Raw genomic sequence first — 16,236 nt, 5'->3', positions numbered from 1 at the left:
ACCGCCTTTAGGATCATTTAGTCATGTAGTCTCTACTTGAGCTTGATGCTTTTGTCTTACGGTATCATTTGTATGATTATTTTACTCGGAACCTGTTTGGAATTAAGAAAGGAAAGATGCAGGTAGCGCACTAACCGGAGCCGCGGCTTCCTCGGAGGGATTACATCACCTTCATGTGAATAGATACATTTGTAGCGAGGGAGAACAGAAGACAGGAAGAAGACTGAGCTCTAAAGTCTGTCGGCAAGGAAACGGCTGCGAGCGCGCGCGCGTGCGAGCGAGCGAGAGAGATGTTCGTGACAACATGAAAAAGAAAAAGTGCGAGAGATTATCGTGAACGCGGGAGCGCGAGCCAGACGCGGGAGAGGTGAGTGAGAAGCACAGCAGATGATGACAAATCTGATTATTACCTAGGATACAGAACCCTCAGCGCTGAACGTGTCTCAGTGCTCATTGCTCCTACTTGACATCTATCACACAAGTCAGAGCAGCTGTTTAGGTAAATAATATACCCAGATTGTGTGTGTGTGTGTGTGTGTGTGTGTGTGAGACAGAGATTGGTGAGAAGGAGGAGAGTGACAACAGGATCCTTGATGGATTCAGTGGACCATCATTTTTCTTCCACTCTGTTCAGACACTTTGATTCACTGTGTTTAATCCTGACACACTGTATGTCTTAATGAATCCAAGCAAGCCCTCCCAAAAAATGCCAAGCATTAACCCATTAAATCCGTATCCCTTACTCTAATCAGTGACAGTGCCGAGCTTATGCAACAACATCGTTTTTTATATTCCGTTCACATTTCTATTTGACTTTCCCTACAAAAGTCTGAACCGACTCCTTTTCCCGTTTCTCTCTCAGGGTGACTTACAAGTTTCTGCTCCTTGCACCCCTTTCCTTTCGAGGAAGACTAAACCTGTCTGTGTTTCTTTCACCATACTGTGTCTGTCTGAACAGAGTCAAGGAGGAAAACACACCCAAACCTGCCAGAATTCCCTGCTTGCCATGGATCCGCCTCCCTCTTTGACCTTGGCCCTTCTTGCTGGGAGTGTAGAAGAAGAAGATCAGCACTCTCCCCACCCTTTGAGTGGTATCTCCCACACGTCCATTTCAAGCAACTACCCGGGCAGCAATCACTCCAACCACACGGGTGGAACAAGCAGCTTGGAGCGGCTCAATGGCACACCGTCACCGACCGGCCCAAACCTTCCGCCGGTCTCCTTGCCCAAGCTTCCACTGGTGACGACACCACAGCTGCCAGCTCCAATCCCCAATGCGCTGCACCCGACCAGCACGCCACTCTCGTCCTGCCTGGGCAGCCAGCATAGCCTGAGCGGCGAAACATCACCCATCTACAACGCCCTCTTTTATTCCTCGCACTCGCCGACAGGTGAGCGGGAAAGGGAACGGGATCGGGGTTGCAAGCACAGGCAGGCCAGTCCGCTGGTGCACCGCAGGGACAGTAACCCCTTCACCGAGATCGCCATGAGCTCATGCAAGTACACCGGTGGCGTGATGAAACCTCTCAGCCGCCTCAGCGCCTCCCGCAGGAACCTCATTGAGTCCGACAGTGGAAGTGACAGCAAAGAAGGTGGTGCTGCCACTGGACATGGGGCGGTGCCGTCCTCCTCATCCTCAACTACTGCACCCCAGAACCCACCTGAGATTATCATCTCCTCCAAAGAGGATCCACCATATGGACATGTCTATGAGCTTGAGTCATCGGCTAATCAGATGTCTATCTATCACCAGAACCACACCCTCTCTGAGAGCAGGGGCACTCTGGGAAGTGGGAGCAACGTACGGCGGGGTGGGGCAGGTGGAGAGACTGGGAGGACAGCCTCCAAAGCTTCTAAGCGCAAGAACCAGAATATCGGCTACAAGCTTGGCCACCGGAGGGCGCTGTTCGAGAAGAGGAAGCGACTCAGTGACTATGCGCTTATCTTTGGCATGTTTGGCATCGTCGTCATGGTGATCGAGACAGAGCTTTCCTGGGGCGTCTATAGCAAGGTGAGTATCTTTTCTGATACAGGTGCGGGCAGGTCCAGGTGTGTTAATTGGATCTGTTAATTGGATGTGATGTTGACTAGGCAAAAAAATGTTGGGTGTCTATAGGGGCCATTACTGGTGCCATTGATCCACTGTTTTCTTGAGTGAATCAAGAAAGTGTTATTGGTCTCTTGGTACAGTGGAATAGACCTTTTGTTTTGTGTGTGTGTGTGTGTGTGTGTGTGTGTGTGTATAAAGTATTTGTGGCTTAATATATGTACATCAGTCATGTTGCGTTTCCACTAATAGTTAAATGTGGCATTGATTCACTAATGAGTAAGTTGAGAAAGTGCTATTGGTCTCTGGGTACAGTGGAAATTCAGCACCACCTTCTTCTTTTGTGTGTGTGTGTGTGAGTGCAATTTAATGTAAAAGAAAAACTAATTCATGGACTTCTGGGCGTCAGTTGCACAGTCATAAGTTTGGAATCAACTTGGCGACATAAAGTCTGGCTTATGTGAGTTTGTGTATGTGTGTGTGGAATCATCTGATAGATTTATGTGACTTTCAGAAACTATTTATTATTATTATTATTACCACCATGTAATATGTAAAAAAAAATCAGCACTGTTTATGGAACAGTGGATAGTTTTTCCATCTCGCACTCAGCCTTCAGACCTCATATCGATCCTGAGCTTGAATTACTGAAGGAATTGTCTGTATGGGTTTTCTTTGGGTTCTTTAGTTTCCTCCTCTTTCCAAAAACGTCCTGGTATGTGGTTTGGTATGTGCATGAAAACCACCCTAAGTGTATGTGCGAATGCATTTTCTTGTTGTTGGGATACGCAACAGCTCCACTGCTTTTCTTCATGCTGTATTTGCTCCTATGAAATCTGTTCAAACGTTGATGATACGGTTGGTATCATCAACGTCTCCTCCTTGATGGTCCTGTGGTTGACAGGACCATCAAGGAGGAGACGAGCGATAGTTTTGTAACAATAATAATACGTCTTCGTAGTATACAGTAGATGTGTTGTAGGTACAAAAGAGCTTCGGGTTGCGGCCTAGTGCAAGATGTGTAAGTGACTCACTGGAGTCTCTGGGAGCTCCTGTTGTGGGTGGAAGCAACCTGGATAGTTCCACTTCTCCTCGCCTCTCCTTCACTTTTCCGTAAGTGCACTTACTGGAACAACCTGAACTGCAGAGTGCGTGCTTCTACTTGATATCACTACCTGTTTTTCGTATTGAGTAAGCTTAACTCGAGTTGCATCAACGGTGATGATGCCATCAGCTCCTGCTTTTATATACATTTTAGAATAATAGTCACGGCTGGTGATTTCATACTGAAGTCATTTATTTTAAGGGATCTGTTCGTTCTACCGTCTTCTACCTACTGTCGATTTACCAGAACATATGCGAGGACACTGAATTGAAAAAATGAATGGTTCGACGTAACTCATTCATTTGCAAAAACAAAGTCGATCTTTGATTTTTGTCTTACTTGACAACATTTTGCCTCTGATGCTTCGTCCTATTTTCTCACCCACTCGTTTTCTCTTGGAGGATTTCTTTTTTTTTTTGCGCTCTCTCTTGATAACTATTCTTGGTCTCAGTCTCTCTTTTCTCCCTTCATTAGACCCAGACCTAGGTCAGTTGTCTTTTCTCTTGTAACCCTCCTTCCAAAATCCTCCCACGACCCCACCACCCGCTTCTCTTTTTCTCTGTCTGTTATTCTGGTGGGCGGTGAACACAGGAGTGTTAGAGAGAGAGAGAGAGAGAGAGAGGAGAAACGGAATGAAAGGCTGTAATAAAATCTCTTTATTTGAGATCGAAAACGGCCGAGTGAGTCAAGCTCGCCCGCTAAATAACAGTCGTGGTGATTGTATACCATTATAGCCATTATAGACCAACACAAAAGGATGCTGTTAGTGCCACGTCTCCCCATGCAGCAATTAAAGGGCTTTCACGGAGTTCATCACCAGCCGAGCGTCCAAGTGTGTGTCTTACGCACGACGTACTCCGGTACATCTCCTGTAATGAAATGCTGGTCTTCTCTGGGAAGCGGCAATGAAAGAAAGAGAGAAGGAGGCAAGGTGATTGCTGATAGATGGATATGGCAGCAGGCTGCGTTAATATTTGTCGTACCCAGTGGACAGGAGCTCAGTCTTTCATATTGACTATTGATAATCATCCACCCACACATGCTGCACTCCTGACAAGAACTTTTATTACAACAGCCGCGCTAATAAATATACGCGTACGTGTTCGGCTGCACCTCAGCCGCTCTTGAAGGGAAAGAACCAGGAAATGAATGCTGAGATAGCCTAATGTATGTAAATAATCCTAACTCCCTACTTTCTCCCTCTCCCTCTCTCTTTCTCTTTTTGCCTCGCATGCATACACACCTTCTCTTCAATCAGATCTGACAGTGGTAACACATTTTTGCTTTCTGCAAGGAAATCCCACTTCATTAACACTTACAGCACTCCTGCTGTGTATATATATATATATATATATATATATATATATATATATATATATATATATACACACACATACATACATAAGTAAAACTTACAGAAAAAAAAAGGCAGGAGTAAATAAAATTAATGCAATTAAATATTATGTGTATTTTTTATTCAATTTTTTTATTTTATTTTATTTATATCTAGTAACCAGTTTATACAGACCCGGGTCGCAGTGGATCCGGGAACCTGGGAACACTGGGGGCGAGGCAGGAATTTACCTTGAAAAGGGCTGCATCGATCACAGGGCAGCACACACACACATACATACACATGTGCACACACACTAAGACTCCCCTAGGGGCAGGTTAGACTCACCGATCCTATTTCTGACACTGGAAAGCATAGAGAAGACCCAGACAGTATAGCAGAAGAACGAGTGGAAGTAACCTCAGGATTAAACTGGAGATCCGGGAGCTGTTAAACAGCAACGCTGACCTTTAATAATTATAATCTGGCGCGACCAAATTGTACGTATGCACGATAGCTAATGACATGAAAGCAGATGTTGAGAGAAGGCATGTGTCAATTATTACTTATGAGCTGTGAGGTATAACACACACACACACACACACGCGCAGGAGGGGAAAATTACACACACTGAGCTGCTGTGATACAGCCTGAGGCGGAGCGTTACCATTATCACTTATGTTATAGCAGTTGTTCCTGCCCTGGCCTTTAGTTTCTCTCTCTCACTGTTGAAGTGCAAGTAAATCACTTTTAAAAGAATTCAGTTTGTCATGTGTCAGAAACCGGAAAGCACAAGCTGTTCTGTCCTGAAGATTCTCCTGTGTCGGGAAGGCATCCAAGACACTGAGACCTTATGTAACGCCAAAAGATTAGGATTTCCATCCAAAGTTTAAATAATTTTTTTGGCCGTTATCTTTCATTAATGACAGCTTGGTCATTCAGTACATTCGGGTTGTCAGCTGACTTCATTTTGTTGCCACATACTGCGTCGTAGCTCAGGCTGGACCTGGCCAACTGAAGCCAACGCAGGTTATAACACTGCTTGTTCACTGGCCGCTATGCATGATGGGTGCATTCGCTTCATGTGCTTCCCTTCTTATCCTGATACGCCCATAACTCTGGAGTAGGGTCAATCTGAACTCATCAGTCCACATGACCTCTTTCAATGGCTCCAAAATCGAATGTTTATGTTCCCTAGCAAATTAATTAAAGTTCGAGTCTCATTAGTCTCATTAACATGGTTCCTAAAACCCCAGAAATTCCAGCCATTTCGAAAACCCCCATTTTCAATACAATTACTAAGACAATATGTAAGAACAATAACACATTGATATAAATCGTGTTCAGGGGAAAATCACAGTATTTCATAAACACAGAATTGTTATTGTGGACACTTCAGTTTTTTGTATTGTAAGCTGTATTTTTGATTTTCCAAACCTTTTAAGTTGTTTATGCATCCATAAATTGTCTTTAAACATATATTTATTTTAACCAAATATCATCATAATAATAATAATAATAGTGAAAAAACAAAAATGCAATTACTGTATGACTGCCACAACGGTGAAATCGTTTAAAAACATGAAATATTCAATGCGCTGGTTGAGGTGCGTAAGAAAGCTCTCTTTGCATGATCCTGCATGCTCTCCCACACCCACAATAACAGCCTAAACACTTGACAGAGCCATGTGTCACATCTCACCACGAAATCAATACATTTATTTTTTTTCCGCAGGCTCGGCAGCCCTGGGGATTTGTGTGTGTATATGAGTGTGTGTAAGAATGTGCAGCTGCTCCTACTGATCACCTGTGCACTAGGCTCGGCTTTAAATGTGCGTGTTTGTGTTTGTCTACTCCCACCCCTCCAAGCAACGGTCTTTTTATCTATCGATTTTAATAGACACTCTACAACACATAAGAGCTCATTGATTGTATCTGTATGCGTGTCTGTTTGTGTACGTCCTTTCCCTGTCCTCTGCTCTTTCCTTGCCTGCATCTGAGTGTGCCCCGTAATTGGTTTTTCAGCGGTGTAATGGCGTATGTCGGAGTCTAATCAACTGCGTGTGTATATGTCAGTCAAAGTTTAATTGAGCCTAACAGCGCAGAGGGTGTGTACGTGTGTGTTCCGATGTGCGCTTGTGTAATTCCGGCGTGCAGATAGAGTTAAGGAAAGCTATACTAGCATGAGGAAGACACGGCCCTAAGTATAGGTGTATACAAAATATTTTAATGTTCTGTTTTAATTGTGGTATATTTGGGGTCCAGAGGAGAAAAATTTGCAAAAGGACTAGTGCACGGTGTAGTTGCAAGCGTTCAAGCTGTTGTGCAAAGTCAAGCGCTGTCTTAATCAGGGATTTCCTACAACCAAAACGTGTGAAAAGAAAATGCATGAATTAAACAAGCAGTGGAGGAACAAGGAGAACTTCTAGCCTCCTACCTGACCTCCACCATCCTGTTACTTTTCATGCAAAAATTTAGACGTGCGTATTAGAAACCGTGAATAGATACGAAAAAAAAAAAAGAAAAAAAAAACGTTCAGTGTGGGTGGAAGTGTTGGTGTGCTGACAAAGAGAAGGTGCAGTAAAGGCTTGGTGTTCCAGACTCCATAAGACCATGTGTCTTTTCATGATGTTTTCTTGTTGTCTAAAATATTTCTGTAACAGCACAAAGTGACTTATTTTTTAACGAATTACGCTATAACTCATTTTGGGAGCGTCACGTTGGCGCAATGGTTAGCACCGTGGCTTCGCACCTCCAGGGTCGAGAGTTCAAAACCTGTCTGGTTCTCCTTGTGCGTGGTGGGTTTCCTTCCCGTAGTGTGTAAGAAAGTGTGTGCGTGCTTGTGACCTGAACCTGTGACTAACCCGTCCAGGCCGTACGCCGTCTTGAGCCACAGATAAACTGGGAAAGGCTCCAAGCATATAGTTTCACTCACTCACTCATAGTCTATACCACTTTATTCTGTATTCAGGGTCGCAGGGGGCCTGGAGCCTATCCCAGGAGGCATAGGGCACGAGGCAGGGTACACCCTGGACAGCTTCCGCTCCATAAAGGCCAACGCAAAGAGGACGAGGAACGAGAACAGGACCAAAAAGGACAAAATCAAGCGAACACGCTTTTTATTTCACACAATACACACACATACAGTACACACACTACTGTACGTTCCTGCTAACACACATTCCTCATGTTCTTCATTTCTCGTGTTTGCACACTACTCATTTGCACATAAGAAGACGATATTGCACTTTAGGTCATGGACAATCACACTGCTGCTGATTCTGACGCACATCTTTCATCATTTCATACTCCCTAATCATACTGCTGCTCTCAGATCCACACCAGATTATTTTTTCCTTCTTTATCTTTTATTACTTTCACAGTTTATATAGTACTGTACATTCATTTTTATAAATCTACTCCTCCAGGGTCCGGGTTCGATTCCCGCCTCTGTGTATACATTTCTCCTATGTACTGTAGTGTAATTCTATTATTTCTATTTTATGTTACGAACAGTCGTATAAGCATTTTATGTTTGTGTACGTGACAATTTCTTTTTTATTCGAATTCAAGCCTCCGAATAGTAAAACAGTTTAAGCCGTTTGCTAAATTCTGCCAAAGAGAATTTTCTTTCTGTCTCTTGACATTTAAAAAGGTCCCCTTTCTTCTGTTCGTAAATGACGAAACCTCATTTCAGAAATATAATTTTGCCAAACGGTAATACGATATTTGTGTCACTGTACCCTCCGGAGTTGCTCGGTAGTGCTGCTGCTGGTGCTGCTCGTCTGGTTCAAAGCTAAAACGGTGTGTCACATACGTACGGACCACAGGCTGGGACTGACCTGATAAATCCCCTAATCTGGCCAAGCCAATGAATTTTAAACCTGTGCTCCATATTAAACGTGACCATAAGAGAGTCAAAATAACTTGGAACAGAAAAAAAAGCTTGTGGGTTTTGATCACGACTGGTCTGACCTTGCAACGTCTACTAGAAGTCAGGCAGTTGTACAAATTCTACATGACAGCTAGTAGAAGAAGTGTCGCAGGCCTGTACTTGGTTTCCATGTGAACAAAAAAGTTAGCACAAAGTTTTGTATCTCCTTTATTCAGCAAAACCTACCGTAGGCATTCTAATGAAATTAACTTTACTTCTATAGATAGATAGATCGGCAGCACAGTGGTTTAGTGGTTAGCACTGTCGCCTTGCACCTCCAGGGTCCAGGTTTGAGTCCTGTTTCTGTGTGCATGGAGTTTGCATGTTCTCCCTGTGCTTGGGTTTCCTCCGGGTACTCTGGTTTTCTCCCAAAGTCCAAAGACATGCAGATTAGGCTAATTGGTGTTCCCAAATTTCCCGCAGTGTGTGAATGAGTGTGTGTGCTCTGCAGTGAATCGGCACCCTACTGTAAGTCTCCTGGGATATGATCCAAGCCCCAGCGACACTCAATACAGTATAGAGTGGGATAGACGGTGAGTGAGATACTTAGATAGATACTTTATTGATCCCGGACAATTTCAAAGTATATAGCATTGAGCAAAACAAGAAAAAATTCACACAGGCAAAGAAATACCATAGACGCCTTTGATCACGTACAGTGTTTATAGATGTTTCCAGTTTCTACAACCCCAAAAAATACCAATATGAGCATTTTGTGAGTTTCACAGTTTTGTGATGTCATTCCCGTATTCTGAGTAAAGCAGTTTACTTTAAAATTCACATGTTTTAAAAGTAATCATAACTTCGGTTCAACATGCCATATCCGAACCCACTGCCTCAACACACACCAGCAGACCGTCCATATAAAGTTAGGAGGTTTTTTTTTTTTTTAGTTTTTCATTGACATGTGACGGGTGTTTTCTTTTAGCATAAATCTAACCTAACATTTTGAAAACCAGAATTTTTTCCATCCCTAAAGAATTACAGATTCAGATTCCGCTGAGTCGGCTTTCACTCTATAGAAGACATCAAAGAAACATCACATGTCAGTTAATGTCAGATGTCTTATTTTGAGATCCATAAAAAATAGGTTAAATTTCAGATTTATTTGTTGGCTGTCATGCTTGTGTGTGTGTGTGTGTGTGTGTGTGTACAGGAACAGTTCCTGTTGGCAGGAGATAACAGAGTGCATATAGCGTGTGATTAGTTTGGTGTGTACGGTTGTGCTGCCGAATTCCGCTGTAATAACTGTGCATGATGAACTATCTTAATAGACATCAAATCAAGCATCGACCACCTGCAGATTTCATTTGTGTGTGTGTGTGTGTATTTACAGTATATCTGCTCTGTTTGTCTGAAGCATAACTATATACTGTAAGTCACTGGACGAGGAACCCAACACTAACTGAAGGCTTCAAACAAGCCTGTAATTAAACTACAATCACAGATGACTAGAACTAAACGATTTTTTTTTTTAAACACTTTGCGATTATTTTGACACATATTAAAACTGCTATATTAAATGTATGTACGTATTTATGTTGGCTAACAGCAAATAAAGGCAGAAATGATCTCATTAAGAAGATGTTTAACGATACTTATTAAAGAGCTGAAAAGGTATTTTACAATACTTAAATTATTGAATGGTACTAAACAAAACAATTAAGTTTTTTTTATAGGATTTGTTTCACAAATAAACCAAAATATATATGCATTAAAACACAATCTGGTGCTCTCAACACGGGTGAAAGTAGGTCAGTACTGAGGAGAGAGCAGCTGCCTGCCAAAACCCACTTACAAAACCAGTCACAGAAGCACTTTCAGCTAGAAAATACATTGGATAACGTTTTGTTATCTTACACTCTCACACTAACAAGAGGTTGAATCCCACATTGCTCTCCAACCCCTGATCACGGGCAGTGCAATACTGTACATCAGGTGTGGGACAAAGGATTGTACACCTTAGTGCATTGGCTTTCCATTTATCACCTTAACCTCAGAACCTGGAATTTAACAGCGCTGATATTATAAAGCGTAATAAGTGGAAATATAAAGAGAATCTTATGAGATCTATAGTTTCATGGTTCAACTTTTGGCTACATACTGTCGTACCGGTAAGAATTTAAATCTAGTTTCACCCTTGTTCATTTTACTAACTGTCAGTCGCCAGCTCTGCCAGTTACGGTTACTTTTTTTTTTTTTACCGTTGCCAGTTACGGTTACGCTTAGGTTGTGCCATATGTGTTGGTGGAGCAAAATAATGCGTTAAATAAATAAACTAATCATAATCTGTTGATGATAAGAAGTTTTTGTGGAACTGTTGTATAAAAGCAATATCACACTTGAGGTCGTTACTACGACCGCATCGCAGCCATGCTGATATTCTTCACAACAGCACCCTCTCTCATGTGATATTGTTTAAATGTATGGTGGTTAGTTTGAATGGGTGAAATTAGGTCTGTATGGTTTGCAGTACATGAAAAAGTGGAGAGCAGCTGCCTGCTAAAACCAACATTCAGAAAACACATCTGATAACTTTGTCGTCTTAAACAACACTTTTTCTACTTAATAACTGCTTGTAGCAGTTTTTTTCCGAATCGCCTCTGAGCTGTCTGTTTTGTTCTGTACACAGCTAATGCAAATGTGTATATGTGTGTCCAGGGCTGTACAGGTCTGTATCATTAGGCCCAACCATAAACTGTAACATGTGTATTTTAGAAATCCTGGGATAAAAAACAATGAGTGTTGGCTCTGTGGGTTGAAATGTTCATGCTCATTGTTGATGAGTCAGAGGAGATGGCCTTCAACAGCAAAAGAGCGCATCAGGTTCTACTCATGTCTACCCAGAACAGGAATATGAGGGATCTGACCGGTTTGTGCAGAGATTCACCAAAACGGTACAGTTAAGGATTGAAAAAAATCGCCTTTTATTTTCTGGTCCTCTTTTCTTCCTATCTTCCAGGTCCAGTTCTGAACTTAACCTCAGAAAAGAGGCTGTTTTAAGTAGCCTTCACATCTCCTTCTCACCCTGTAACTGAGTAATTACATTATTCTTTCATTTTTTGGCATTTCAGTGCAGCGTTAACACTTGCGTTACTAATTCGTGGTGTGATTGCTGATGAATCAGTGCTAGAGGTGGTACAGTAGGCACCAAGACATGTCAATGAACAATGCATTCTGACTTATTGTTGTTCATCCAGTTAGTTCATTAGGCATTAATAATAGTGCGCTATCAAGCATTTGTCCAATTGAGGACACCACTTCTGGGTGGTGGGTATGGGTGGGTTTTTGTCCAAGATGGATGTTACATTGTCCTTGCCTGGTGATATAAACTATATTGCCCAAAGTACAGTATTTGCTCGTCTGCCTTCACATACAAATTAACTTGAGTAACATCCAATCCTTGATTTATAGGGTTAAATATGATGTTGGCCCACCCTTTGCAGTTATAACAGCTTTAGAAGGTTTTGGAAGGTTTTCCGCAAGGTTTGGGAGTGTGTTTATAGGAATTTTTGACCATTCTTCCAGAAGCGCATTTGTGGGGTCAGGCACTGATGTTGGATGAGAAGGTTGGAACTTGTGTGCGAATGTTTTTCAGGAGTTGGGTTCAGACTCTTACTTGCAGTGAGAGGAACTCTTAATGCTTTAGCATACCAAGACATTTTGGACAATTTCATGCTCCCAAATTTGTGGGAACAGTTTGAGAATGGCCTCTTCCTGTTCTAACATGATGGCACACCAGCGCACAAAGCAAGGTCCATAAAATCATGGTTGATCGAGTTTTTTGTGGAAGAACTTGACTGGTCAAATCTGAAAGAACTGGTCCTCAACCTAGAGGAACACCTTTGGGATAAATTGGAGGAAAAACTGTAAGCCAGGCCTTTTCGCCCAACATCAGTGTCGGATCTCAAAATGCGCTTGAAAAATAGTCAGAATTCCCATAAACACACTCCTAAACCTTGTGGAAAGCCTTCCCAGAAGAGTTGAAGCCAACATCATGTTAAACCCTATGGATTCTGAGTTGGATGTTGCTCAAGTTCATGTGCATGTAAAGGCAGGCAAGCACATTTTTGGCAATGAAGTGTATGATAATTATGATGTTATGCAAATGGAACATCACCAGGTCATTAGGAAGAAGCCTCGTGTGCCTCTTTGGCACCATACTGCCTCCTCAGGAGATGTTTCCACACCTTTTCACCTGTTCAAATATGACTGGCAAGTGCGACCATATAATACATACTTCTGACAGAGTAGTAACAAATCTAGCCTTACAGTATTTTCATGAATTTCATGCTTTGAGTGGTACCACTATGAATAGAGTTGTCCCTTACACCTACAGAGGTGACCTACAGAGATCTTTCAGACATCTTAAGAACAACTGTGGTGCTAGATAGAGGTCATATGGTAGCACTTTGCATTGGAATGTTCGTCCTTGGATGGCAAATGTGTTACAAAGCTATGGAACCATAAACCCATGCATCCAGTCTTAACAGCATAAATAGCATAATATAGCCTCAACATATAGAACACAAGAGGCTTCATTAACCATTCCAACTCAAATCTAGAATCAGATGGAAGTCTCTGTACTTCTTCTGCACTGGGTAAGAGCGAGGTTTTGCACCTCTGATGTCTGGAGGCTAGAGCGATTGTTCCAGTGCAAGCGACAAACTAGCGAGTACATTTTCTGTATCCCCCATGCGTGAGGTGTAAGCCCTCACCAGAATGTCATCAGTCGGTTTGCATTAGGTTCTTGAGCAGTGCCTGTCTCAAGGTAGTGCTTTATCCAGTGAAACCGTCAGTGATGCAATGGCAGACATTCACCGTGCGTCCTAAGCCAACCCGATTGTAAGGCACGTGTTAGTCGCACCAAATTCAGAGGTGAAGAGCGCGAGGCAGAACCTCAAGCTCATTATCTGCACATTATTTACAGGTTGCAGATGGCATGCGATGTGAAATGGAGAGACACGCTGACAGGAGAGCGCCGAACTAAGCAACAGAACTCGCAGGAACGTTAGCTAACATGCATGACGCGCAGGAATGTTAGCTGCTAAGAATGTTATCAAACCAATAAAGGAGCACACCTTAAGCTGGTAGCCACCGAGCTGCAAATGGCTTCAAAGTCAAAAGAAAAAAATTTACTTTTCTTGTTGCATCTGTGAAGAGATTAGAGGAGAAAATAAAAGGTGAAGTCAGGAAACTGTATACAAATGGTTGTTGATATTTTTCTTCCCAAGACTGCTGACGTCACATAGACGGAGACAAAGAGGGAGTGAGAGGGACTGAGTATGTAACCATATCCTGTAGATACACTGCATATTAAATCCTGATTTATTTATATGTTTTGATATATTTATTAACGTTGTGTCTAGATATGGCCATAGCCTACAGCTACAATCCTGGACTTCTAGGAATGATTAAATCATGCACAAGTGTGACTAGGATTAAGCCAGTGAGGCACGAAGAAGAGAGAGAAGAGGAAGAGAAGAGAGACGGGGCATGTACTGTGTCTCAGCTTAGGATGGACAGATAAAGCTCAAAATGGCGATTAGTGCCACATGATGTCCAAATCCGTATCGGTAGCGCTGTCCGCGACACACACACACACTATGCTCACGCCGGCACTGTATCTGTTTGCATTCGCATCAAAATACAGTACTTAAAAAAATCTAAAGCTCTCCAGGTATGGACAAGTTTCATTTCGAGTGTGAGCAGGAGGAGGGTTTGATATATGACATCGTCTGGCAGAAGGTGAGCAGGAAAGGTTAGAAGAAAGCAATAAAATGAGGAGCTGAAAGAAGAGATAGGGAGGCTGAAACACTTGGTGCCAGACTATTGGCAGGACACGCAGACTTGTAATCACTTTCCGCTCCAGCCAGGTTTCTGACAAAAGCTTAAAATCAATTAGTGTAAGTATCTATCCTGCTTCAAAGTGTTCACTTTGGAGAGATTTACCTTCTTTAACTTTTCAGATTGATCACAGATTACAGTTTCGGGTTGCTCCGCCATGGTTCAAATTTAAAGCCCTAGATTACATATTCATACAAAGAGACTTCTTGTCCCGTGTGCAGGGTTCACTAATAAAGAGCCGCATTCAGAGTCGGCAAATTAAGTCCAAAAGCTCAGTCGGTAATTACAGCGGGAAAGCGGTGGGTTGATTTGCTGGGTCTGCTATTTAGTTTGTGAAAATAGCTTGCATTCCTGGTGTTCTTTGAGGAGAAGCGTATGGGTAGTTTTTTTTTTTTTTTTTTTTTAATAGTGTTTTGACCACTGCCTTTAAACACAGCCACTTACCTCAAGCCTGAAAAAAAAAAAAAAATCAGGGATATAAACTGCAGCCAGAAAGTGTTTATACCTTAGTTGTAAAATGTAACATAAAAGTAAGAGATAATTTAAGAATGAAAAAAAAAAATCAACTATGATAATATGAACGAGAATCACGCAAAATCAAGATCACATGAGAAGCAGTGCTGTTGTGCTTGAATATCATTGTGGCCGGGATGCAGTCATAGAACATGGGGGCAAAGAACGAATGATATCACGATTATATCACAACCACCCTGATTTGCACCTTAAGAGAATAACCATGAGTGTGATATTGCTTCTTTACAACAGTCTATGATCTCCATCTACAGAGTATGTTGTTGTATTTGTTTGTTTATTTAACCAGTTGTTTTACTCCGCCAACACCCCTTTTCGCAACTGGTGGAACTTAATGAGCTAACTTCTGGGTTTGCAGGGTTGAATCCCAAAAAGTGTTAAATAGAAACCTAGTGGTGGCAGCATGGTGGCTTAGTGCTTAGTGCCTCCAGCGTTAAGGGTTCGATTCCCGCCTTGGGTCTAGATGCATGGCTTTTGCGTGTTCTCCTCTTGCTTAGTACTGTAGGTTCCCGCCGGATACTCCGGTTTCCTCCCACAGTCCAAAAACATGCAGATTAAACTAATTGAGGTTTGCATAGTGTATGAATGAGAATGTGAAAGTGTGTATTCGTGTACTGCATGTGCCCTGCGACGGTGCGGTTGGCACCCTGTCTATGACGTACCCCGCCTCGTGCCCTAAGTCTCCTGGGATGGGCTCCAGGCCCCGCCCGCGAACCAGTACACAGGACAAAGACGGAGAGTGAGTGAGTGTGAAACCTAGTGTGCTATGTACAGGGATTGGGGATATATCTTCCTACCATTCTGGTAGATACAGTATATCCTGTGATCAAGTAAAAGATGTTTCAGTCCTTCAAAAGGGTCAAATTATTGGTTGGAGAAGACGTTATGGAATTGTTTGACTCTCCTATTCTCAATACAAGATCTAGGCCAAAAATTTATGCATCTCTGGATCGAAATAAATTTTATAATATCACATAAGGATGTTGAAACAATTCCATGGCGCATAATGCATGCTGTAATTACAGCTAAAGGTGATCCAATGAAAAATTAGATTGCCTTTTTTTTTTCCTTGGCCGGGCAGATTAAGAACATTTAAAAGCAGCCTAATTTGCTGTATATCAGCAGTATACAGTAGTACTGCGGGAACTTTTTAAGTAGCACTTCATCAGCACATCCTATTAATTTTTATTGCATCTCTTTGTATTGTGCCTGAGGAGTTAATAGTGCACACAAATTAACATGGTCAGTGTGGCTATAAGGTCATGAAATCTCAATATAGAAGCACAAAATGTAAGCTTTTTTATCATGTTTTAATTTACTTTTCCCAGTCATCGAAGTAACTTCAAATGGCATTCAGGAGAAAAACATGAATTACATCACAATGTTATAGTGATTATGGTGGTGCTGAAATTAACACGGCTCCTTGCTTCATGCAATCG

General features: G+C 42.2%; 1 protein-coding gene across 3 annotated transcripts in view; it reads left to right on the top strand.

The window, feature by feature from the left end:
- The first annotated feature begins 290 nt into the window (after positions 1 to 290).
- Positions 291 to 16,236, top strand: part of kcnn3 (potassium intermediate/small conductance calcium-activated channel, subfamily N, member 3) — a 98,437-nt gene continuing 82,491 nt past the window's right edge. Inside the window, exons 1-2 of one of the 3 annotated variants that reach the window (XM_053495503.1) lie at positions 291 to 367; positions 959 to 2,011. In XM_053495503.1, coding sequence (XP_053351478.1) covers positions 1,007 to 2,011 — 1,005 coding nt within the window. In that variant the 5' untranslated portion in view covers positions 291 to 367; positions 959 to 1,006. Of the gene's footprint in view, positions 368 to 442; positions 500 to 862; positions 2,012 to 16,236 lie in introns of those variants that run through there. The other 2 variants (XM_053495502.1, XM_053495504.1) reach the window with 2 other exon arrangements.

The sequence above is a fragment of the Clarias gariepinus genome, chromosome 4 (assembly GCF_024256425.1).
Source record: "Clarias gariepinus isolate MV-2021 ecotype Netherlands chromosome 4, CGAR_prim_01v2, whole genome shotgun sequence".
Taxonomy (NCBI): domain Eukaryota; kingdom Metazoa; phylum Chordata; class Actinopteri; order Siluriformes; family Clariidae; genus Clarias; species Clarias gariepinus.
Note: the sequence above shows the minus strand (reverse complement) of the source record. Positions and strands in the feature narration are given on the sequence as shown.